The sequence below is a fragment of the Sciurus carolinensis genome, chromosome 10 (assembly GCF_902686445.1).
Source record: "Sciurus carolinensis chromosome 10, mSciCar1.2, whole genome shotgun sequence".
NCBI lineage: Eukaryota > Metazoa > Chordata > Mammalia > Rodentia > Sciuridae > Sciurus > Sciurus carolinensis.
The window spans coordinates 48,220,197-48,247,300 of record NC_062222.1 but is presented as its reverse complement, the minus strand read 5'-3'; the positions used below and the strand labels follow the sequence as shown (position 1 = coordinate 48,247,300).

Genomic DNA, 27,104 nt, shown 5'->3' with positions numbered 1-27,104 from the left:
CTAAATATGAATTAAGCAAAAAAGTAAGCACTTTTTGTTCAGCTGAACTGCTTTCAATTTTTCTTTCATTGTGTCAAAGGGGATGAAGTTCCTCTGCTACAGCTCCCACAAGTTCTGGGTGGCTTCAGTTATAGAGAACACAGTGGAGGAAAAGGAAGCTAAGAAGTCTCAAGGTGTCACAATGACCTCATAAAATTCATACACACACACAAAAAAGCACATTTTACCATCTTACTAGAGTGAACCCTATGCTGTTGAATTTACATATTAAGCTAAGCTTCATTTTCTGGTGCCTAAACCTTCAGAGCAGATCTGAGGGAACAAATTCCTGTGGGGAGGGAGAATAGTCTAGGACAGCAAAGAGAAACAGAAAAATTACAAAAAGCCATTTTTAAAAATTCTGCATTATTTGGAGTCATTTAGAATAGTGGTAAATGACCACACTCCTTGTTAGAATATACTATGATTATTATATGCACTGTGGAATGAGGCATGAAGTACTAATACATCCAAAAATTTTTTTTAAAAATTCCATGTTAAAAAAAAAAAAATTCCATGTTTTGATCCAGTAGGGGATCATTTCCCCAGAGTTGCAGTTGGCTCAGCAATAAAAATATTTTACTGAACAAAATTTGTCAAAAATTTTTTTATTCTATAACCTATTTTAATACATTAATCTAATTCAGTTTCAGGGAGTTCTGAACAATATGAATATCCTGAATCTCAAGGGGGTCTTCGTGCCTCCTGTACTTTCCTCTCCCTTTGGTATGGTTTTTAATGGCACCTGATCTGCCTTGTTGGCTAAGGGTCTGTTTCCCTATTTCTGCTTCCCAAGACAACTGAACCACACTTGATCATTAAGGAGAGAAAAAGAATTGACAGAAATTGCAGCAGACATTTTAAAAAAAGAAACTTTCACCACTATATATGTCCTCCCTCAATTCCTTCATTAACACACAACTGTTCAGATGTAACTGCCTTGTTGCTAATGTGACAGACCCCAACCATCAGTTATCAATGAGCCATTGAAGACACATGCTGGGAGCTGCCCAGGTCCCCTCTAAGTTTTCCCAACCCCAACATACCCACAGTTGAAGTAGTGAGGCCCACGAGCCATTTTGTATGATATGACCTCTTCTGGCGAGTTGATTCTGGACTGGGTTACAAGTTTGACCTAATCAGGTTCATGAGAATCCCTTCTGTGAAATTTGAAAGAGTCCCCCTCCCCCAAAGAGGTATTGATACTGATTCCCCAAGCGGTGTTGATATAACAACACGGAAGTGTGGGAACTCTGGATGTGCAGCTCCGAGAACTGAGAAAGTCACTTTCAGAGACAGGCAGCTGTCAGGGACAGGAACAGCTTTCCAAGCCTCTCCCTAGTCCACCTGTACTATTGTCCTTGTCCACAAGGTGTTCTCTATCCCTAAAATCAATACTTCATCTCCTTAAGATACTATGGGTGGTTTCTGGTACAGTTACCCCTTGGCTTCCATTGGTGGATGGGTTCCAGGACTCACCACAGAGATAAAACCCACAGATGCTTGAGTCCCACAAATAAAAATGACTTATAATGTTTGCATACAGTTAATGCAATATCCTCATATATATTTGAAATCTCTTTTAGATGCTTTTAATACCTAATACTATGTAAATAGTATGAAAATAGTTACACTGTATTATTTTGGCAATAATGACAAGGAAAAAAGTGTGTACATCTCTGGTATAGATGCATTCATCACAGGGCAACTACACAGTGTCCAAAAGAGATGCAAGGAGAATAATGCTCCAACAATGAGTGCTGAATAAAGATGAAGGACTCCTGAGGTGGTAAGAGGCCACAGCACATTGACCTCACAGATTCAGCATGGTGCTCGGCATGTGGCCAGTTCAAGTTTTGCCCCACCCACACACACATATTTGGAATTCATCATTGGTCAGATCAGCAGAGGTCTGGTTGAACTTTACATGCAAAGGTTTCATCCTAAGAGTGCACCTGTGGCGTTCTCAACAAACCACCAGAACTGGAAAAGGTACAGCCTGCACATAATTTAGTCTAGCTGTGCTGTATTGTTATGCTGCCACCTCTTTTTAAGACCATGCGACCCAAGTCTGACCTTACCTGTCAGACGTCCAAATTTTCTAGGGCACATTTAAAGAGTCATGGCCTTGTGGATTCTCTATAAGTTTCTACTCATCTGTGGCAGGTGTAACAGGGATTTATAAACACAAGTGTAGTAAGGAAGATGCAAGTAGCCTGGAACCTCCCCAGGGAAGGAGCCATTAGGGAGCCCTCTGGGCTATGGAGACCTTCATCTCTTAGGCAGAGTGACTGGCAATCCCATCCAAGGCAACACACCCGCAGTCAGGCAGGGTCTAACCACTGTGGCAAAGTGGCAGGCAGAGGTGCCCTATGGCCAGGCCTCTACTTAAGGACACTGCTGAACAGGGCAGGCATTTTCCTATGAGTGTCAACTAGGCCCCATGGGAGCTGACGCTGCTGCATGCCACACCTGGCTCTCCCTAACCCAACAGCCACCCACCTCAGACTTAGGCTCCCTTCCCAGAAGTTCTTAACCCCTGAGATCTCCTGCTTGTTTAGTAACAATTCCACATCAGGTGTTCCCTAAGTGTGTTACAAGAAGCAGAATGGAACACAGGATGTCATTTGTTCACTTTCTAGTTGGGACAAGCCTTAAGATTTCTCTAGGTACCTCTAACTTCCTTTCAAATTTTACTGTTTTTAAGAAGCTTAGCTTTGTTTTCTAGCTAAAGATGCCAACCCAGAAGCAAATGCGCAGGAGCTGATTGATACCTGGTGTGGGCTATGACATTCACATTTGTCACACTTGAGCAGAATTCAGAGCAAAGATTAGGAAAAAGTGTCAAACTTACAAGGGTGAGCCTCAGAACTTATAGGAAATAAGCATTTTTCTCAATAAGACCACTGGAAATATTTGCTCTCTCAGGGCACAGGACTAGGTCTCAGGGTCCCAGGGCAGGATCCTGGTTAGTCTTTCCACCAGTACAGATGTCTCTGTCTCCACTCTGCAGCTAGATGGCTCTGTGGGAGGCTTCACAGAACCCAGGAGCCCCAAGTTCCCAAATCCTAACTACCTTTTCGGGTTCTCAAACACCATCATCAAATGGAAGCTACAGCAATTTTTTAAAAGATGTAAATCCAAGCATGGCACAATTACCTACTGTATTCTATACTGCACTTAGCAATTAGCTCTCCCACACGTCTCAGCCCCAGGGCAAAAAAAGGCAGAATTTTTTACTTAGTAAAAAACATGCTGTAGTTCTTCATTTAGTTTAACATGTCTACAAAGATAAAGATTATGCCAAAGCCAAAAAACACAGCATGAAGGTGTGTCTGTGTGCCTCTGTGTGTTTAACCAGATGATTTTTCTGTCTTCCAAAAGTAGCTTCTTTCTACTTTTAAACAAACTTTTCAATATTACATAATCAAAGGTAATACAAAGTATCTGAAAATATCTTTTCAATTTATATGATTTTGAGATAAAGTGATTTAGAAAGTTGTTTTTCAACTAGTAAACTTGAGTGATACTTTTCTCAATGTTTCAAAAATTCTAGTTCTTCAATTGATTAAGTCAGGAAAAAATGGAAGTTGAGTACTTGATAATCATCTCTGGCCTCAGACACCCTCTTGAGATATTATATATTCCAAATCAAACATGTACCAACACACTAAAAAATCACAGCAACTCAATGACTGTGCTCTGGAACCCAAGAATCCCTCCCTAACGTCACAGCCCAGTGCCATGGGCTCTGCGGAGCCTTTCTGGATCTCACTGACTTATGTACTTCTTCTCCTCTTTATTTTTATATGAGGTGCTATATAAAACTCATTCATAGGATAATGAATAGGATCATTCTACAGTGCCCATTCATGTGTCTGTATCTTTTAAGAACCGGCGGCTCCCCAAGCAGGGCAGGGTCTCACCGACTCAGCTGCTACTCTCCTGCCTAATGCAGTTTTTTTCTTTTTTTTCTTGTAGTGCTGGAGATGGAACCCAGGGACTTGCACATACTAGGCAGGCACTTTACCCCTAAGCTACGTTCCCAGCCCCCCATCACAGTTCTTGACTTGCAGGAGGCCCTCACTGGCTGTCTGCAGAGCTAACAAATGGCTTCTGCGACACCAACTTCCAAGAGACACAGTGGAGCATACCTGGACTCCCAGCATCCCACGAATGACAAGTTAGTCCAAAATTCTGAAAGGATGAGGCTGACTGGTTCAAAAGATCCCACAGCTTGGGGATCATCTACATCACCTGGGGGGTGATATTTACACAGCCCATCTCCCATTATCCAATAGGTTTCCCCAGTGTTGAGGTTGGGCAGATGGGAATTTGTTTCCACCTGACTTCACTAGAGTGACTATTCTTCTAGGGCAACAAAGTAGAAACAGGGAGATAGGAACCAAGCTCGGCGTGTGAGGATCTGCTTGACAGGCCACATTCCACATCGGGCCGCATGAGCCAATGGCAACAGCATTTCCCCCAGAAACATGACAGCATTAGATGAAACCCATCTTTAAGGTGTAGAGACCCAACTTTTTAGAGTTTTTTTGTTTGTTTGTTTTGCTTTTTTAGCATTTGAGCTATATATACCGAGGTCTAAGTTTCAAAGATCTTTCTCATTTAATACGAATTTTCTTCAAGGACACAAAGATAGGGTTAAGTTTTGCTGTGTACCCTCTCAACACCATCTCCTCCCTGCTGGGCTCTGGGCTCCCTTAACTTCACTGCCACTTGCTATTTTCCCCTCAGAACTGAAAACCAGCTGTGTGAGATTCACCTTACTCTTCACAAGACTTGTTCTGATCCACCATTTCTCTGTCCCAGGCTTGTTTCTAAGGTGAAGTCAGCACTAGAGGTACCGTAGTCTGGCAACAGGGTGCAATATCACCATCAGTGGAAATCCAACCTCCAAACTGACCAAAGTTCCCAAGCCCCCAGGACACCAGGGAGCCAGAACTCTGGAGGGGAAGGGGCACAGGAGATAATCTGTACAAGGAGTGAACAACCTCACCATGTCTAAGCCACTGTCAAGGCCACAGATGCTCGAAGGTTATACAGAACCACTCACAGTGATGACCACAAATTAGCGAACTGGGAGACCTGCATCCCCTTAATCATAACAGGCAGTGGGACTCGAGGGAGCAGCTGCTGGGATCTCACACTCTCACTCATGCCCAAAGAACACCAAGCTGAGGGCCGAGGGCCTCACTCGCATCTACACCGCCCATAGCAGGACACTCTGTTGCCCCTGTCTTTCAGTTTTTTGCCCTGCTGTTCCAGAAGAGAATGCCCATTCGTTTTTCAGAGATAACCATGGTCATTTTCCAGGTGACCCCTCCTCTAAGGAGCCTTTCCTGACCGACGTAAAGCAGACCTCCAGGTCATTCCCTATTTTATTCTTCTTATGCCACTTAAAATTTCCCCATTTATTTTTTTATCAACTACCCTCACAGTAATGCAGTAAGCACAGCAGGTGCAGAGCCCTCTTTGACTCATCCAATGCTGCATTTCCAGGGCTTACGATTCTACTTGGCATTTACTAGGTACTCAGCCAATGCTGAATGGTGACTAAACAAGCCAGACACTAAACACGTGGAAAAGCTTCTGAATTCCTAAAACAAAGAAAGGGGCAGGGGAACAACAGGAATATCATCATTTCCAATTTACTGAAATCTTTCTAAATGCAAATCTGAGCTCCTCTCTGATTGATCCCTCTTACCAAATGACTGCCAGTCCTGCTCTCTACAACAGGATGGTGTGGGAACAAGGACCCGGGAAGGGAAGGGAGGGGAACACTAGATGTCTGATGAAGGGAGGCCAATAACTGAAGCCTTGCCCAGTGGCTGCAGGCTTGATGAGAACGCTTTGGGGGATGGGGCTTTCGCATTTTTTTTTTTTTTGGCATAGAGAGGACACCTTAACCTTTAGAAAAAATAAGTGGCAAGCGCACTGACAGCTATGATCGCTTCTGATAGCTATAGCTATTAAAAGAAGAGGTATGTGAGCCGGGGGCAGTGGCCCCCGACGGTAATGCCAGCTACCAGGGAGGTTGAGGCAGGAGGATCCAAGTTTGAGGCCAGCCTGGGAAACTTGGAGAAACTCGAATATCTAAAATAAAAAGGGATAGGGATGTAGCTCAGTGGTAGAGCACCACTGGGTTCAATGCTAGTAACACACACACACACGCACACGGGATGTAGGATAGACTCAGCTGAAGCTTTTGCATCAAAATAAACAATGCTAATTATGAAGAATACCAAATCAAGTACAGAACTCTCAGGGACTGAAATACTTTTTTTTTTTTTTTTTTTTTTTTTGCAGTACTGGGGATTTGAACCCAGGGCCATGTGCTTGTGAGGCAAGCACTCAACCAACTGAGCTATATCCCCAGCTCTAAATAAGGTTCTTTTTTTTTTTTTTTTTTTTTTTTTTTTGGCGGTGCTGGGGATCGAACCCAGGGCCTCATGTTTGCAAGGCAAGCACTCTACCGACTAAGCTATCTCCCCAACCCTGAAATACTTTTTTGCATGATTTGTAATAGAAATAGTTGGCTTTAAAGATTCTGGTGCAAAAAGAACATGGGGTACATCACAAAGCGGCAGTCCTTGGCACACTGCACGGCTGTGGGTCTTCCGTGTACAGGCAAGACACGGAAAGGAGTAAGAGGTCAGTGATGAACTGGACGACAATAACAAAAAACCAAAGTGTGTGCTTTTTACTCAGGTGACTCCTATTGAGGTGAAGAGCGCCCAGGACAGGGCTGTGGTAAAGGTATCTGCTCTCCTAAGAACCTGAGCCAGGCCAGTTCAGCAGAAGGACCCTGACCAATAGCTGCTAAGGTAAATTAAATGTGGACATCATTTGTGATTATATTATTTTTTGATTATGTTGTATGGTCACCCATGTGAAGAGATAAGTCTTTTTACTAGGAGAAAAGTTGGCTAACTCAGGAGAGTTTTGCACAGTGAGGGTATATTAGAAGGGTTGTGATATTAAGCTAATGTGATGGGAATCTGAGAAACCTGAGGAACCGAACGAAGATCAAAAGAGTTTCTCAGGAAAGGGCCATTGACTTAGGTCTGGGAGGAGGAAGAAACGCTGTTGGGCACCAAGTGTGAGCAGAGAAGAGGCATACACCACACATCAACCACTGAGGGTGGGAACAGCATTATTCCCATTTTACAGATGAGGAAAACAAAGATTTAAAAGCTGAAATAGATGGCCTGCACAGTCAGCTGATTTGAAATGTAGATCTATTTGGTACTGAAATCTCTGCTGGGAGGTTTCTGTGAGGAAAGTTGCTTAAAATGTCAGTACCAAGATTAAGTTCTAAAAGCTTAGGCAAATCCACCTGGTTTAGTCAAGAGCCAAATGTTCTACAGACTGATGATCTCCTAAGATTCTCTACCACTCCTTGGTAGAGGAGGCAGACCGTTCCAAGCATGAAGGGAGCATGGGGGCAGCTAGAGCCTTCCGTCTATCTGAGGAACTGCTAATAACTATGGACAGAGCATAGGTCTCATGGGCTAGCTTGGGAATGACGAGATAGAGAGCAAGAGTGACCAAAGGCAAGACCACAAAGTTAGGCAGTGGCTGTCCACACTAAGGGCTGTGTCCCTCAGGCAGTGAAAGTACTGATGGTCTCTAAGTAGTTGGTGATCAGTTTGTGTTTTAGAAAATGCCAATTCATCATGGAGGATGAACTGGCAGAAAAAAAGCCCAGAGGCAGGACAATTATCCAAAGGCTGTGACCATGTCCAAGTGTGAAGTGTGAGTACCTGGTGAGGGCTTCGGAGCGACGAGTGAGAGTTGAGACCCAAGGCAGACCTGGAAGGAAGCACCCTCATGACCTGCTGACTGACTGGCCGTGGGTTTCTAGAGGATAGGATCAAAGGTAGCTCCTCTGAAAGGAACTGCTACTCGGAGAAAACACAGACATGCCGCAAGTTCAAAGCTTAACAGACAACAAGCCTTAATTTGCAAAGCCAGATTCCCTGGGTTAGTGGTCATGTGGATAAAATAAAAGAATTACAGTAATAAGAAGTGAAGTGAATATTACTTATAAATATAAGAGGGAAAGTAGGGTTGCTAATAAAGAAACACACTTGACAACAGAAATACAGTTCATCCAACAGGCACCCATGCCATAAATAACAGAAAAAAAAAAAATAAAGCACATGAGCCTTTCTCACTGGCAACAGATAAATCAAGTGTCTGTATATCATTTCAACTGACAGTTTCTACTGGGAAATAGCTTTGAGCAGGGTTAATAGGGGGCTTCTCAGACCTGCCAGGGGCTTGCTTACTATTTGTTTTTGTTTTCTTGGTACTGGGGACCAAATTAAACCCAGGGGCATTCTACCTCTGAGCCACATTTCCAGCCAGCCCTTTTAATTTTTTATTTTGAGACAGGGTCTTGCTAAGTTGACAAGGCTGGCCTTAAACTTGTGATCCTCCTGCCTCGGCCTCCTGAGTTGCTGGGATTACAGGTGTACGCCATCTCTTCTAGTTGTTGTTTTTCCTTTTTTAAAACATACCGATTTGCCATTAGTCAGTAAGAAATGGTTGGGAATAAAGAGGGGGCAGGGGATGGAGAAAGAATAAATGGGACAAAAGGGATCAGAAAGATAAAAAGCGACTCTATTGCAAATACATAGCCGGTATAAAAACCATCACATTTTTCAAAGCATTAATTTGACTTTGGTGGAGTTTTCCTCTTTCAGGAGCAATGCTGAATGGAATTGGTATAAGCAAGAAGATTCATAAGCAAGTGCCTCTTTTTACAGCTAACGTCAGCAGTAGGACCAGAGAGTCGTTCTTACCATGTTTCAGATGTAGGCAGCTGTCATTCTTGGACCTGTACCTGCAGAAAATTGTGTCTTTAACAAATTTTTATGGAAGAGGGTTCTGTAACATTCCAAATACGTAGTAGCTACAACATCACGTGGACTTGTTTGCTTTACTTTTTATGGTTCTTATACCAGCCATTTTTATTTGTACAGTACAAGTAGTGGCCTTATTTTTAAGGGAAGAAAAAAGGGAAATAAAATAGGATCTCAATGATGCCTTGAATTAACGCACAAGAAAGATAAACCCTATCATCATGTTTTCTAGTCTTACAAACCCAAATCACAGAAAAGACTCTCAAGGGGATGTAAGGTAGTATAATCATCATAAAAAGTTATGTTGTTAAGGAGTTATGCAAATAGAAATAAAGCAGAAGTGTTAAAGCAAGAACACAGACAACAGAGGCAAAAGGGGAAAAAAAAGAAAGAAGAAACAAAAAGGAAAGAAAAGAAAACCAACCACAATTCCCAAACAGGATTCCAGGTAACAGGGCTGGGAAGGAGTTTTTACAGAGTCACATTTAAAAGAAAGGTCTTTCTAAATTCAAGAATTTAAGGAAGAAAGCAGAGTTAAAGGAGGACACAGGAGAGCCACAGTAAAGCAGCGTGTAGGAAGACTCCTGCTACTTTCACAAGGGTCTGCCAGGAGCGCGAGGACCCACGGGAGAGCCGGGCGGCACCTACCTGATGCAGATTCCTGTAGCTTCTCCCTCTTCCTCTTCTTCTTCTTACCCTGGAAGAAGAAAGCAAACGGTCAGGTCACAGCTTACTGTGAGCATGGAAATGACTGGGATATCAAAGTATGAGCACGCGGCCAAGAGTGGAGCCCATTCACTGTCCTCATGTTGGTGACCAGAAGCAGAGTCCGAACATGCAAGATGGAGTGAGCCAGCACGTGCGTGAATGACCTCTCTAAGGCTTCATGTGTACCCCCACCAGTACTGACAACGTGAGTGGTCCGTCTGTCTGGATGTCCGTCTGTCTCTCTCTCTCTCTCACACACACACACAGGCTCACACACTGATGTCCTAGGGCCATGGCCACAGCACACTGTTCAAGGAAAGGCAGCTTCTTGAGCACTTTTGCTCCTGCTAATCACCACACTCAACCCCCTTCTGGAAGTGCACAGGATGAATCTGGCTGTGAACTGCACTGTACAGCTGAAAGACCCCTGGAACTCCGTGTCCTCAGCCCTTGTGGTAAAGGCAGGGCATAACCAAGGTCAGGGTAGAAGATAAGAGAGAACCTGAGAAAACTCCAGAAAATTTTGAAGACTTACTTCCAGCAACTAAAGACCTGGCTTCTCAGCACAGATATGCATGTACTTTAAAATACATTCCAAAATCATCTCAGTGACAAAAAATTATGTCCCATTTGCAGTGGCTTTCCATTTTTCTTCGCCACTACTTTCCCCTTCAAAATTAATTTTAACATGAATCGTAAAAGACCAACCTGCATTATCTGTTTTCAATTAACTACCATGGAAGATATTCAATGTCTCTACCTTGTGTCTCCCATAATAATCACATTAACTAGTAACAAAAAAATAAAACTAAGATTATACTAAATCTACTGTGTGGCTCTATAAAAGTGTGTATGTATTTATGTACCTCAAAATAGTTTTTCTTTGAGTTACCTGGCCATTATCTTAATCCTTTAGAAAGCTGACTGAAACCTATACTCATGAGCACTAAGGAATCAGTCACACTCCGTGACCCCTAGGAAATGGCTTATCAAAAATAGAGTCTCCCTTAATATTGAAGGTGTTCTGGGAGAGGACAGCATACTTCTCTGGCAACTAATATCCTTCAAATGGAATTACTGAAGTTTTTAAAAGTTGCTAAGAGTCTGTTTTGTGTGTAGAACCTTCTTCTGCACTTTCTTCTCCAAGCTTCCATTTGCCCTTCGAAATGCATCTCAGGTGTCATCTCTTGCAGGAACCTTCTCTGCCTTACCCTTTCTCTACCCTACTCCAGCAGAGCTGGGACTCTTCTGAACTATTTCCCTGACCACCCTGAGCGCATGGCCATGACACACCTCCTCACAGGCACTACAGTGGGTTCTACTCTGGCTGACCCCTGCTCCCACATGGCCATAGTGGAGAGCAATGGTCAGAGGTTATGCCTCTAATGCCCAAGTGACATCTAAGAGAACCTCCATTTATTGGAGACGAAAAGAACTAAGTCATTTGGATGTACTGATGTCAACTTACACAAAAAACAAAATTCATTTCTGAAAAACGCAAAAATATTTTTCATTATTACATAAAATATCCAGAACTGGGAAGCCTGAAGCACTGACTTTTAAGCTCTAATAAGACAAGTCTTTGGCTACTCTCACTCAAGAAGATCTATGCACTGTTGATTCATGAAAACTTCAGTAGCCAAAGTTATAAAAGCAAATTTTAATTGTGAAATCTGTGATCCTATTGAATAGGGCATTTGAATATTAAATTACTAAGGTATGTGTTTAATATATCACAGTGAGGATCAGGATAGTATTCTGGCTCTAAATCCTTTGTTTTTATCTTTAGATTCTGTTCCTGTACTATTATTTTAAGAACAATATCATTAGCTAAATTATCACTTGATTGATTCTGATGGCTATAATAATTTATAGGATTTTTTAGTCTATAAAAATCATGTGAATGAAGCTGAAACTTCTCTTTGTACAAAGTACAAAGCATATAAAAAACAATTTCCTTTAAAAATTGTACAGATAAAAATCTTTAAGGGTAAATTTCACATTACATTAGCTTTCTTTAAAATACTTTCTTTTAACCCCTTTGCAGGGAGAAAAGGACAAAGCAAGATGGATAAAGAGGAAGAGAATATGTATTTCTTTTTTGTCTTTTTAAAAGTTAAAACTCATTACTTAATCAGAACAGAAATTTAAAGACACTCAACAAGCAATGATATATCTACACAAATTCACAGCACAGCACAGCGCTCGCACAGGGCACAGGGGAAGGTCAGCACTGCCCTCCTAGGCAAACCACATCCGAAGACGTCCAGGACAGGATTAGAGGATGACACTTTCGCAGCCCTTTAGGTGGAGGATTGATCTTCCCACTTCAAGGGCACAGAAAAGGCTCTACACAGGGAGATGGTAATTACTGCTCGGAGAACAGAAGCCCAGTTCAGGGGCAAAAATTCTTCAACTAAGCAGTCTTCTTAAGAAGGCACTGAGAGATGGAGCTAATCCACTCAGGAGGAGGGAAGCTGTGCAGATTCTGAAGTCAGGGAGACCTGGGTGTAAATTACAGCTTAGCCACCTACTACACGGCCTTGGACAAATTACTTAACCTCTCCAACCTCTCATTTCCTCACCTGAAAAATGGAATAATGGTATTTATGCCACTGGACTGCTGTAAGGATTAACGAGTAACAGAAAGAATTCCTGACGATCAGCATATGGTGGTTATTAAAACAGCCCAAACAACTCGGTGAGCTGACTGCGCTATTGCTCATAAGTTAACAAACAGTAGGACTCTTGTTTCCTGTGTCGAAGTTGTATACAATGTTTAGGCTTTGAATCCTAACCAGTAAAGTGACTTTTTCTGTAGAGTACATTACAGAAAACAAACTGAATAAGCTGAGACCATGCAACCCATTCCCAGAAATAAGTTCACATGCTTTTTCAGAAAGCTTTGGACTCTTTTATGGGATGTATGACCTTAGACATGCATCCTGGTCATCATCTCTGTGGGAACTGAGCGCCACAGGAGCTTCTACAGCAGAGGGCACTAGTTAAATTATATACTGATAAACAGCCACATTCCTGCCCTTTTCTGCCCTCATACAGGAAGACTGTCCTGCCTGGCATTCCTAACAGTAGTCTCACATGGAACATTTGACTTGCTATAGACTGAATGTCTGTGCTCCCCCCAAACTCACATATTGCAATCCTAACCCCCAAAGTTATAGGATAAGGAAAAGGAGACTTTGGGGTGATCAGGGCACAGTCTTCAGGAATAGAATTAATGCCCTTATAAAAGAGCACTCCTTCACCTCCATCCAGCATGGACATAGTGAGACTAATGGAGTGGCCCTCTCCAGACACTGAAGATGCCAGCCTTGGTCTCAGACTCTCCAGCCTCCAGAAATGTGAACAATACATTCTGTTGTCTCTAAGCCACCCAGCCTATGTGGGGGTACACGAATGTGTAATAACAATTTTTATAGCAGAGGCAAAACAGTCACCTGAATACACTGCTTATAAGAATTGTAAAATAATATAATCCTTTGAAAAGAGATCTGACAACATGTATCAAGAACTTTAAAATGTTTATTTCCTTTGCTGGCTACATTGCCCTAGAGACTGAGGCAGGAGGATCACAAGTTTGAGTCCAATTTCAACAACATAGACTGTCTCAAAATAAAAAATAAAGACTGGGGATGTAGCTCAGTGGTAATGTGCTCCAGGTTCAATCACCACTACTAAAATATAGAAAATAGGGCTGGGGCTGTAGCTCAGTGGTAGAGCACTTGCCTAGCATGTGTGAGATACTGGGTTCTATCCTCAGCACTACATAAAAATATACACATAAAAAGACATTATGTCCATTTACAACTAAAATATATATACAACTAAATACACACACACACACACATATATATACATACACATATAATAAAGTTCAAGATCAGCCTGGGCAACTTAGACCCTGTCTCAAAATTTTAAAGATTGCTAAAAAAAAAAAGACCAGGGTGTGGCTCAGTGGTAGACTGCTTGCCTAGCATGAGTGAGGCCTGGGTTCTATCCCAGCAACAGGAAAAAATAAAAATGATATCCTTTAACTCAATACTTACATTACACTTATATCATAAGAAATAATAATCTTATATATGGCAGGGGAAAGCCTATTATGCACAGACATGTTCTCTATAGGATTATTTGTAAGGAAAAAAGTAGCAATTTAAATGTCTGGAAACAGGAGAAATGATTAAGTAAACTGAAACTCAATGGAATACTGACATCCATAAACACTACACCATAAAATAAAAATGCTTTTTATACATGACAGGAAGAAGCATGATACAAAATATATGTACACACATACATACACATATTTATACCCAAGTAAAAAATAAAAACAAATAAAAGTACTAGAGAGTAATGTAAGTAGTTATTTCTAATTTTGCTCTACATGGTAAAATCCTGGGCCTGCCTTTTTTTTTTTAATCTTTGTCATTTTAATGATGTTAATATTTTTATAAAAAAAAAACTTTATTTTAAAAAAGGCATTAGCATCCGTAGCAAAAAAAAAAAAAAAATGATAGCTGGAAGCTTTCACAATGCAATGTACCCATGAAATCTTTATTATAAGATTCATTACCTTCCAAAAATAAGAAACGGTATCAGCATTATACACACCCTAAAACACATTCCTCCTCTAAAGCAGAAGACAGAATGAGTGAATGAGCGCCAGTGCAGCCACTGGCGGAGAGAAGGGCTTACATAATTGTCTCTTGCAGACCAGCCGGGATAAAGCTGCATATGTAGCTGTCTTTCTTTCCGTGCTAATTCATAATATTTAGCCTGCTCTTCACGGGACAGGGCATGCCACTGAAACAAAAAGGGAAGGAGGAAAGAACAGAAGTAAGCCAAAGAGCAACAGTATATTTCATGTTTCAAACTCTGAGAAATGCAAATATTAACCACTTAAACTTCTATTTATTTCTAAATAGCAGAAGACCAAGTGCTGCTCAGATCCACTTGGGAGTCTGGTGGCTGCAGTGAAACTCAAACTTTGGTTTCTCTATCCTGTTCTCCAGTATCACATGAAACACATCAAAGTCCATCAAAGTGTTCAAAGTACAGTGATCTCTGTCACCCACCCTTTCTCTCTACCAATATAAATTAAAAGGACTTTCACTGGTGAACCTCAATAGCCAACTTCCCCCCTCTTTCATGGTTTGTAGCATATTCTGGTATCCGAGCCCAACTACCACTTATTTAAGCAAAATGTGATAATTTCCAGATGTCTCCTCAGACACGCCCTCTCTTCAGACTCTCCCACTCTGTCCTAGGGAGTCTGGAACCTGAATCACATGATCCTCTGTATCAGGCACGACGTTAGAAGTCAGTCTGTCTCCATCTCCTCGCTGTCTTCTCACACTTGCACACATGCCCACTGTCTACGGGGAGAACACTGACAACATTGTGCCTTGCACAGCGTGCTCTGGGCTGTGGGGTTTAGCTTCCCTCTGATGGAAAGCAAGAGGCCTCATCTGTTTATTTTCCATTCAAGATTTGATTGAGTTTGCACGTTCTAATATGGAGAATGTAGCTGCTGATAATCCTACAAACTTCTCATCTCTTTTTTAACATGACTGATATGCTTACATACCATGGGTAACAAAGTAATTTATGAAGGCAAGACACCCTTCGGGATTTCAAGAGCTGTGCATCTGCATAGGCTTTGCCTACATTTGCACAGAGCTCGGCCCAGGTCCCCAGCAAACACTCTTAAACTATTTTCCCTATTTCCCAGAGGCCAGGTTTTGCCAGCAGAACCTTCCAAAGAGAAGTGACTGGGCTCTGGGGCACCCACTGACCATGAGGTAAAGCCACAAAGATCTCTGGGAGGAGATCTGAGCCCTCATTACACACATATCCTCAGCTGCCTGGGAGCCTGCCAGGCTGGCTCTTCCCTGCTCTCAGGCATGGAGCTTCCGGTTTTGCTTCCTTCCCACTGGGGTCATTTTGCATATTGAATTTAATCTCCCTGAATTAAAAAAGAAAAGGAAAGAAGAGGAAGGTATGGGTGGGCTGGGGGAAGAAAGGAGAGGAGGAGGAGGGAGGGAGAGAGATTGAGGAGAGAAAAAATTCTTCAGGAGGGGGCTGTGTCCAAGTCCTCAACAACTTGGATTCAGTCCACAAAGTATGACTAAGACGCTTTCCTTGAGAAAAAGAAACACCTGCTGCAGTGGTTTGATGACAGAGCAAGAAGCTGATCTTGCTCACGCACCTTCCTGCCATACCTGCTCCCGCTCCAGAATCCAGTGCAGATGCAGCAGGACCCACAGGCAGGGCAGCAAGTCCCACTTGGTACAAAAGCCCCTCAAGAGTGAGGTCTTGCGTTGGACAGGGTGGATGATTTATTCACTAATTGCTTTAGAAATGCAGAGTGCAAAGTTAAAGAGCGGGACTTAGTGGGATCTGGTGTTAGCCTGAAGGCAAATCAGGTAATAAGCTTGCAGGGGAGTGGGGGGGACCCTTTGGGGAGGTGGCAAAAAATAGAAACAACCCTGAAAGAGAAAGTTCCATGAAACAGATTTTTGCAGCAGTGGAATAAACAAAATTTGACAAATGGAGCCTCAGAAGGCATGTGTGGGGCAGCAGTGAAGCTGAGGCAGGGAAAGCCACACGTCTCCACAGCTGACAACTTTTCTAAATCTGAGGTGCTGACCTAGTGCTGCAGACTCACAGGAAGCAAGAACCAAACTGGACACAACAGAAAAGATCAGCCTCAATTTTTGTTTTGTTTTGTTTTTTTAAGAAAACGCTGATCACTGTTATTTATGCCATTAGCTCTGACCCTAAATAAAAATGATCTGATAAGAGGCAAAGTGTCACCAAAAAGGGGGAAAAGACAAGAAAGAAGTCTTGCGTTTTATATTTGTTCATTCATTCGATGAATCCTATTTCTCTACACACCATCATAATTTATTACTTCAATAAATTAATAGGGTTTTGTATAACTTATCGCAGCTTTATAACTCACTGAGGAAACCTGGAACTGTAAATAAAAATTAACTCCTAAAATATTTATTAAGCTGGGTCTTCTACCCAAACAATCAGCTATTTTTCAGTTAAAACAGGAAATTCAGGTTGACCAAAAAACCCCAGCTAATAAAACTGAATAAGACAAAGCAGTAGGGCACAAACTAGCTTATCTACCTGCATTTTTAATTGCTTTTAGCTCCCCGATATTCACAAAATAAAGGATCATTACCAGACAAAAAGTGGGAAATAAAATGGTGAAGGTCTGCACTGAAAATAAAAATAAAGTCTAGCACAGACTACAAAGATGACTTTCCTTACAAGAATTTCTGAAACATGATTGACTGAAAATGCTTTTCTCTCTCTGCTTGCTGAAAAATATGGAGTTAAAGTGTTTTTAAAGATCAAAAAAATCGCTGAAGTTTCACCAAGTTGTGGGGGGAAACAACCACTTAATTTTAAGTCACATAGAATTCCAAATAAGACAGTCTGATAATAAGTTTGTGACAAATGGATTTTCTATAATGGCTAAAAGGTATGAGAAGTAAAAGCTTATTTTAAAATAATAGTTGTCCAATTTTTATTTATAATAGGAATTAGGAGAACTTTAATTCACATGAATAAACATTTCTATTTCAGAGATACAATAAAGATGGATAAAAAAATTCAAAGATAAAATATTCTGGGATGGATTTCAGATCACTTTAAAGAACTCCAATCATTCCAGTGTAAAACTTCGTGATTTTAAAGCAGGACTTTAAAGAGCTAGCAAGAATGGCCCTGCCGGGGGGAGTTATGAAAGAATAGAAAACCTGATCTTAATCAAAGAGCTCAGAGGCCTATAAATAGAAACAGGTGTCTAAATCAAAGACAGAGAGAGTCTAAATGAGAACCATCCTTTCAGATACAATGCTTGGGTCTGGGGATCGTTCAGGGAGCTGAGAAAGTAGCAATTTTTAGAAATGTGCATTAAAATTAGGAAGCATACCTCCAGATTATATCCTCACTTTCTTGAGCAGGAAAATAATTCCTGCTGGAGGGCCGGGGGCCTTTAACTCAAAGAAGAAAAAATAAAAATCTGAGTGCTACATGGGCTGAAATAAAAACATCAATCCTTCTTTTCCTCTGGTTTCTTCTTTTAAAAAAGAGTCAGGAAAAATGGTCCTCAGCCTTAAGGCTTTGAAGGCAGAGTTCTTCGAAGATGATGGGGAAATGCTCATTTGCTATGAACTGGCTTGAGAAACCATCACAATTATTGTCATTAAGTGTTTAAAATTCCACAGGGAAATAGGATATTGCACCCAGGACACCAAAGGAACTATAATATACCACCACACCCTACCTGGGAAACCCTGGTGCCTGGCAGATTGGAAACAGTTATATTTTGAGGTTATTCAATTGGAATTGATAATGCAAGAAACCTGCTTCCCTCCTGTTTACATGTACTGCCAGTCTCCTGAACATTGTTATGAACACTCAATTGTGTTAAGTTGGACAAAGCCAGTATAAAAACTATCATCAACAAAGGCTAACACATGATCCTCTCTGCTTCACAAGGGTGGTTAGACCCTCCTCACCTGGAAGTTCAATGAATCATGAATATCTTGAAAAGTTGTGAAAACAAACACATAGGCGTCCCAAATTAAGAAACTACCACACTTTACAAAGAGCATCAACAAATTAAGATGAAGTATTTCTAAAATTATAATGTATATATCATAAAAATGTAATTTGAATTTGAATTCAAATTTGTTCCACTGTTCCTCAGACACCCAGTTAAAACCTTTCAATCCTGCAAAAGGTTCCTTGGAAGGGCTGCCAAGTCTTTTTGGCTAGTAGTTGATAAAGGATGTTAGAGAATCTATCCTAGTTATAGCCTACTGCCTCATTCATAACAGAAAGAGGGCTGAGAGAAATATCATACCATGGGTGGGAAAAGGAATGAAACGGAAAGAAGCACTCTGGAAACCTGTCACATTTGCACTTTAAGAACCAGAAGACAATCTTTCTAGAAACAGGATCAGAGAAATTCTCCCATTTAAATCCTCACAGCAGAATGGATCTGCTTCAGTCTGAGAAGGAGTGGTCACTCTATGGGCCCGGTCTCCCACAGGTCCTGCTGCTGCTCCCTCCATGGGCTTGAGCTTTCCTCTGCCACTCAACACACGTGCTGCTCCAGCTGGGGAGTCCCCCTCCACCCATTAACTGCTACTCATCTCTCAGGTTTCACATTAAATACGATTTTCTCAGAGGGGCTTTCCCAAGCACCTGATGTTCTTTCTCATAGAATCTTGCTAATAATACCCACAGTATTTACCACAATTTGAGTTATAGATTTATTAAGTAACTACTTGTCTAATGTCTATATCTTGTCACAAAACTGTATGCTACAGAAAGGCAAGGACCCTATATATTTTATTCAGCAACTGTTACTTAATGCTAAGCATCATGCCTGGCACATAGAGACACTCAATAAATATTTGTTTGAAGAATGATTTGTTTGTAAAAACAGTTATCAGTTCCAGGAAGTTTCCTGCTTGCCAAGTACCGTCTAGGTTATTTACACTGCATTATATCACTAAATCCTCCCAAATGTCACTACTTCCCGAAATGCCTGCTCATTATACAAACACACTCTATGACTACCTGACATGTAACGAAATTTGGGCTGATTTTATGAAGCCATTCCATGGTCACCATACACATTTATATACCATCCTGCCACTTACCCTTCTGCCGAGGATCTGGTTGATAGCTGCACTTTCCTTTAGGGTACACTCAGCTACGACATTCGCTCTCATTTCTTTCATGTATAACATAAAAGCATTCAGAGGCTTCTTAATGTGAGGTCTTTTTGGCTCCTGCTCCTTTCGCTGTTCATGCTGAGGCTTCCTGAAAGGTGGTTATGGTGGTGGGTAAAGGAAGAAGGTGGAAGGAATAAGGAAAAGACGGGAGGAGGAGAGAAGCAGAGGATCTGTTCACACGGCTCAGCTCAGGCTGGGCACCCTCCCACCTGCTCCCCAGTGCACCATCCACTTAGAACAACAGCCTGGGCTCATTTGATTCAACACTGAGTGGCAAATGACCAAACCATGGGGCTCTTTATCCACTCAGTGACTCTGTGAATAAGAACCCTCTGCTTTGACAAAGTGTATCTATGGCTATAGATGTATTTAATAACAAAAATGGTAATGGACTTGGAATTGTGAAGACGCTCCACTCAGGGACCTGAGGCTAAGTTCCTCCATCACCTCAGAAGCTGAACACACACACAGTTCATCGTTCCTCTTTTAGAGCAGAGGTTCTTAACTGTTGTGGGGTAGGCTAAAGTAAAAGTCAATCTGAGAAGCTAATTAAAGCTTCTGACCCTACCAAACGCATGTTGACTTTGAATACATCTGAGGGATTTTGTGGACTACCACACATTGCCTGCCACTCCCACCTTCTCCTATACAAACCCTAAAAGAAGATTAAGAAGCACAGGATGGTTGGTTCTAACATCTCCAGGGTAAAGTAATTTAGCCTTGCTCTGACAGTGTGCACAACCCTGGCACAGTAGGAAATCTTGGGCTTTGCTGCTTTCCCTTTGAATTCTGCACTCTTGGAGGCTCCAGTTGGGGTCACTGCATTTCCAGAAAGAAGCCCATTAAACCCTTCACTCTGCTTCACTGGTAGGTCAGTGGCTGAACAGCTCAGGATTCTTTGTGCCTGTGCTCTGAATGTCCCTCCATTCTGGTGAGGTCTCCATGATCTTGTAAGGTCCGTGCTCCTTTCCTAACTTATGATCAAATCGTAGCAGTGGGCATCAACTGCTCACTGTCCTCAGGTTCACAGGCTTTGAGGCAGAGCCATGCTGAACTTGTAACTGACAGAGAGGGGAAGCCTCAGCAACAGGGAGGGAGTGAGGATTGAGAGGTTCATCCACAGAGGAGCCCAGAAGCCTACTTACACGTGCATTAGGTCACTGTCAGTGTGGGGATGCTCCTGCTTGACCTGAGGCGTTACAATGGCTGGATGAGGGATGCCAGTTGTGTGGGGACCAGGAGGACCAGGAATCATATGATGGGAAAACCTAAAAGGAGGGAAGAGAAGAAGAGTATGTTATCGCCAGCTGCTGTAGCCAAGCCAGATGGAACTTCACAACACCCCACTAACTGTAATGGGCTACGTGGCAAAATACAGGAGTGTTAACTATCAGTTAAGAGTGGGCTGGCAATTATTTTTTTTTCTTCCTGAATTCACATGGAAAATATTACTATTTTCTGTAGTTTTTTTAAACCAATAGCAGAATGTGACATTTTTCCTTGGAGGGGAGTAAGTCATATGATAGGGAAAAAAAGTGAAGCATTTTTCTTGCAAAGCAATTTTCAAGAATTTCTTGTTTTAAATTCTGTTTATTTGTTCTTTTTAGTTATATATGACAGTAGAATGTCTTCTGACATTTCACACATACATGGAGTATAACTTCCCATTCTTGTGACTGTACATGATATGGAGTTACACGGGTCGTGTATTCACATACAAACATAGGAAAGTTATGTCGATTCATTCTACTGTCTTTCCCATTTCAAATAAGAATTTCAGTAACAGAGATTACTAGAAATATGAAAATACGACACTTTAAGATTTAGTTTTTAAACGGTGTTTAAATTAAGCTAAAGACGTCACATTTAAAAAAAATCTCTGCCTACATTCTCAAGCAAATTCTCACATGAAGAGTTCTCATATTGTTGGCTTCTGCATTACTATCAGAGACGACTGAGAGAAGGGACAGGAAAACTTGTTCTCAGTCCCCCATTTAATAAGGTTTCCATTACTGTCATCCAAAATTATCTTCTATGCAGAAATAGAATTGAGAGATCTAGCCTTATTGAAAAGGGGTTTAAAAAATTAAGGGAAAGAATTTAATTAAAACTAAGGATACAGTTCTACATCAAGGTGAAAACTACACCTATAAAGGCTTTTTCCTGAGTACATTTGTATGGCATTAAAAAAAAAAGTCTTAGAGTAATTGCCACCATTCAACACAAAGGAGGGAAACTGCCATGCAAGAAAAATAAAATAGAGGACTCTCAGCAAGCACTTTGGATAATTTTGGATATATTTTAGAAATTTTTGCTTTTCAAACTGTTTTAAAGTACACATCAGATTCCACAAAAATAACATTCTCAGTTCTTTCATCACAAGTCAGTAAAATTAATTCTTCATCTGGGAAGGGAAAAAGGAACTCTGCTTGAATATGCAGTATCCTGCAAGCAAATTTTTTTTAAATATTGAGGAGGTGTGATAAAATTGTGAATATCTAATATGTGTACTGTTTGCAAAAATATATAATATTGCTTATTTGTCTGTAAGAAAATTCTGTCATCAGATAGTCCTTAGAATGTTAAAAAGTGCAAAAATGTACTTTAGGGGGAGAAATATTAATTCCATTCCCCAGCCCAGTCAGCTAGGTTTATAATTTACTGAATAATATATATACATGTATACACATATACATGTATAATATGTATAGATATACACACACATATATATTTAAAGCTGAAACTGAAAATTTCATACCCATACAAAAAAAGAAAAAAGTAAAAAAGTACAGAGTCACAACCAGTCAATGGTTTGACTTCCGGCACGATAATGCTAGCTCCCTTGAAAAAGCCACGTGGAACACACAGATGATACACCACAGGTGTGTACATCAAGCACAGGGCACAGAAGCCATCCTTTCCAGAAGCAAAAGCATTACACAGAGCAGCCTCAAGTGTGGCACGGCAGGTGTCACAGAGCTTTGCTGGCACTAACATGTCCACTCAGGGCCTGATTCACACACTAGGGCGCACACCCCGGACGGCCCAACAGTCTGGGCACGCTGTCCTGTCTGTCCCGACAGCCTTGGTCCAGGAAGGCTCTTGGGTATGGGACATTTTCAAACACCGCTGTATTAAACTGACACAACTCTCCTCGAAGGAAGCAAGTTATAAAACTCAGACCAAACTAGTTTTTATGCCTCTCCTTTAGCCCACCCCCAGCATATTTTGAATCAGATAAGCTCTTCTTATTATGTCCACTTTGGGGACATTTCTCATCCCACAGACGGGTGGCCACCAACTCTTTAGGGGGCAGCGTTCCCCAGTGTGGCTTGTCCTGCTGGGCACGGCCTGTGGCTCCTACCTCGGGTGGCCGAGACGCCTAGTGTGGGAGCCAGGCACGCTGCACAGACACGCACCCTCCTAGCCGGCGACCCAGGGCAAGCAGGGCACAGGATGCAAGCACGAGAAGAGCGACTGGCCTCCACCTCCACCTACCTGGACATGGAAGTGTCGACTGACAGTGAGGACGGGTAGGGCTGCCTGAATCCACCCGAGACGGGGTATACAGGCTGACCTTGCCTGAGGTCGAAGAAAGGAGCCCGTCAATGACAAAACACCAGTTACCAACCAGCAGGGAGAGTTTGGTGAGGGGAGGAGGGGGTATTCAAATGGAGTCTTGTGGGAGGATTACAAACCACTGGATTTCTTCAGATGCTTCCCTTCCTGGCCCTCCACCCAATCAAAGCACCATTTCCCCTGAAGAGAAATCTCCCTTCCTCAACTCTGAAAGCAAACCAGCCCATCAATTATCCTTTTATCGCTTCCCCTCTCCCAACGATTTGAACAAAGTAGGCACTTAATAAATGCTTACTGGATATAACACGACCCTGAGAATGGTGAAATAATTCCTTCAGAGAAGCAGTTCAGTGAATTTTTTTTTATCAGAATTTTTGAGAATTCCAAAGAAGGGAAAAAAGGAGGACATCACATTTTTTATTTTCATAAAAATGAATAAACATTTCAGAAACACTGCACCTTTCCCCCTTTGAATAGCTATGTTAGAGTCAAGAAATAAAAGACCATCAAAATTACTTCGCTCCACCCTGAGAAGTCCATCTTGCCCTCTGTTCTTCCCGTATATCACATTTTTCACTTACACAGTCTTTATTTCCAGCTGCTCGTGATGCAACCTGGCAGAGGATTATTGCCCTAAGTAGCTAAGTTCAGAACAACTGATCTAGGCTTAGAAGTGTACATATCATCAATCAAACGGAGTTATTGACCAAAAGGTTCAATAATAGAGAGAGACAGGGAGGGAGAGGGAGAGTGAGCCAGCTGAAACTTCCTTGGCAGGGTGGCCCTTCCTTGGTAAAAGAGAGAGAATGTCAGTGTGTCCAGGCAGGGAGACAGAGGCCATGGAACGGGGCTGTGATGGCAGCAGGCTAATGGAGAAAGGAGAGAAATCTCTGCTGAAGCTGCAGCACTGTTTCCATGGAGGGCGGAGAAAAGAATGGGAGGGCTTGGAATCGGAGGGAATAGCTGTGTGCTAAGGAGAAAGCCATCAAGACAGTCGACATCACTTTCTTCCCTCAAAATATTTCCCTTTACCTTTATAATCTCAAATATCTGAAGGGAGTGGTAAGAATGTTTTTAGAAATAAATACCACAAAATAAAGAGCATTAGTATTCGGAATCTAAACAAAATAAAAGCTCCTCTGAACTGAATTTGGATGTTCATTTTATTAACACTCAAAAGATGCTTTTATTTTGTTAAATTTCTCTCTATATAGTGCCACTTACCCAGTTAGAAGCAAAGGTGAATATTCAGTGTCTAAATTCATGTCAAAAAGACAAGCTGTTCATTAAAAAAAAAAAAAATTCCAAAACTAGAAAGCCACACTTAAGAACTGACTTTACATAGGCATAGCAAATGCCCAAAGCCACAAATTGAATCCATAAAACTATAAGCTTCAAAGCAATTGCTACACGGTCATTTTTTACACATATTAGCAAGCCGATTCAATTCATTTCAAAGTCTGCATGTTTTTTAATCTTTTAAATTGAAATGAAGTAAGTTGGCACCTTCTTGTAAATTTCCTCAACTCCACAAATGTTCCCATTCACAAAGCTCATTTCCACGAATGAAAAGTGTGAGAAGATGTGTTCAAAGCCTGGCTGAAGGTTGCAGGGAGGATCTTACCAGCCAAGAGGTGGGGTGATCTGGCCAACACCGCCCGGAGACAGCGGGTAGAAGGTGGGGATGTCGGGAGCTGGAGGGTGTCTGGACATGCCTGGGAACAGAACAACAGAGAGGTGTTGTTTTCAGACTCACGGCACACGCGACCAGAAGAGCAAGAGAGAGCAGGAAGAAGTTTTATGCCATTAATACTTATGGTCTAGAAACAGCATTTATCAATCAGAGTCAACGAATGCAAGTCAGCCTCTGAGCTTTTCTCCAGGTTTCCACCTTTCTCCAGATTCAGTATGTCTTGAATTCCTGAAGGAAAAAATATGCTGCCAGGAAAGCAGTCATCCAAAGAGATTTTTAAATAATTTATTTTGCCCTCATTATTTCACTTTGCTTAAGAAAATGGCAGGCAATTGTTTTCGTGTAGAATGGAAAATGACGCCCTTCATAAGTAGATGGCCTGCCATGGGCTCAAGGATTAGGTAAATTGCCACTTTCATATTTTCACTGGTTCCCTTATGGACACACAGATTTGGGGAATGTGATACCTCAGAGGATCAGAGATTAATTAGGAATCATCTTCAGCCCCATAATGGTCACACTTGATATGATTCATTTGGTCTCTGCCACTTCAGCTCCCTCTAAGCTCTTCATCAAGTTGAGTCCTCTGGGCTCCAAGGTCAGGCTGTTCTGGATTAGTCGCATTCCACCGAAAAGACAGTGCCACCAAACTGTTCCTGGCACTCACACTCCCAGGAGTGCACTGTCCTATGACTGTGCAAACCACCTAAAGATTACACCTAATCCTGGTCCCAAATGACGTTCCTTTGTTTGTACCTGACCTTAGGTACAGAAAAAAAGAAAAAATTCAAACAGGACAAGACAAATGCGTAGCATGTAAAATATAAAATTTAAGACAACATATTAGGGGGAGAGTAGTTCTGAAGAGAGCCATTTAAGTTGCTTCACACAGCTAATCACAGCTTTAAAAGGTCATGTCCATAGTATAAACACACATTTCAAGCTTCAATACCAGGTAACTGTAAATACACAGGCTGATATGTGGAATCAGGTGAGAGGCATGGAAGATGTTCTTTAAATATTCTGCTTTTTCACTACTTAGGATGCCTATGAATTTCGTTTGGATCTTGAAAGAAACCGAAGGCCTTGAATACATGGCAATGACTTAAGAAGTGCCGCCTTCAAAGTTTATGTTAATTTGACTTTGAAGTTAGAACAAACTATTTCTCCATTCTTACAGAACATAGGTAGGAAGGAGAAAGGTCTTCAACTCTTTCAACAGAGTGCTTACATGAGATCCACTCACATTTTGCTGTTTTTACAAATGTTGTCTCAAATCTCCCTTTTATAAACAAATATATTTTTGCTAGAAATACTGATTCTTTTGATCCCAGTAGACCCCAAATTTCATACCCTGACATTTTTCTTGGGTCTGGGAAGGTCAGGGTGCAGGGGTAGTTCTAAAGGAGCCTGCTGTGGTGCTTCTTGATGCCTCAGGATCATTGGGGAGGTTTTTCCACTTGCTGCTTTCCTCACTCTGAGATCCAGAAATCTCCAAACCTTGGGGTCTGCAGGGGGACTCAGGTTCAAAAAATCAAAACAAAAAACAACACAGCCAGACCAACTCAATAGACCAGTAGAAACTTAGTGGAAATCTGAGTATTTTATTACAGTAACTCGGAAATCTATGTTTGAAGTCACAAATGATATACTTTAACCCTGTTATTTTGCAGTAGAAATTAAGGTCTGGGGGGGCTAAGCCACTGTTCACGTTTGGTTTCATATAAAGTACATGTTGTGCTGGGCTTTTGTCGCTGGGATGCAGCGAGGTAAGCTGCTTGCTATCACTTGGCTCGCCACATTAGTCTATATTCCAACTACACTTAGGTTCTGTGCAAGAGTGATTCAGCAGAACAGAAATACAAACTAGTGGGATCTGGTTTCCTACTGGAAGGAAAAAGGAGGGACTCGCCCTTTATGCAGCACCTGCAGCATTCTAGGTCCCATATAGTATTTAAGTTGACCCTGTCTCTTGAAATCCTACTCATCTTCCAAATGTCCTCCTCCCAGGAAATCTTCTCTAACTTTAATAAGCAAGTACATGATGTGGTTTAGCTCATGATATGAGCAGAAAATAAAATCTGGGTTTTCTAAATGGCCCATGGTTCTGCTAAGATCCTGTTCCCAAAAGATTCCTACAAGTGTGTCTTTCATGCCTCTCCACCAACTGCCATGCTACCGAAGATATAGTTTCTGTCATTTGCTCACTGAACACTCCCTCACCACATGTGCTAGAGGATATACTTAGCAGAGCCTTAAAGATTTTAAATTTTTATAAGTAACTTCTATAAATGTAAATAAAACAACTCTGGAGTAAGACTGTGTGGATATGCCAGTCACTAGATACATGTCTTTAAGGAAGCTATTTAATTGTTTTTTAACCCTAGAAAGATAACAGTATAGAGGTTG

At 41.6% G+C, this 27,104-nt stretch overlaps 1 protein-coding gene across 4 annotated transcripts in view; it reads right to left on the bottom strand.

Annotated features, from left to right (window-relative positions):
* Positions 1-27,104, bottom strand: part of Lef1 (lymphoid enhancer binding factor 1) — a 114,544-nt gene that overhangs the window by 6,209 nt on the left and 81,231 nt on the right. The window contains exons 5-11 of one of the 4 annotated variants that reach the window (XM_047566583.1): positions 24,627-24,717; positions 22,922-23,005; positions 20,569-20,691; positions 19,349-19,511; positions 14,352-14,459; positions 9,576-9,624; positions 8,868-8,908 (exon numbers count right to left, since the gene is read on the bottom strand). In XM_047566583.1, the coding sequence (XP_047422539.1) occupies positions 8,874-8,908; positions 9,576-9,624; positions 14,352-14,459; positions 19,349-19,511; positions 20,569-20,691; positions 22,922-23,005; positions 24,627-24,717 (653 nt within the window). In that variant the 3' untranslated portion in view covers positions 8,868-8,873. The remainder of the gene's footprint in view (positions 1-8,867; positions 8,909-9,575; positions 9,625-14,351; positions 14,460-19,348; positions 19,512-20,568; positions 20,692-22,921; positions 23,006-24,626; positions 24,718-27,104) is intronic. The other 3 variants (XM_047566582.1, XM_047566585.1, XM_047566584.1) reach the window with 3 other exon arrangements.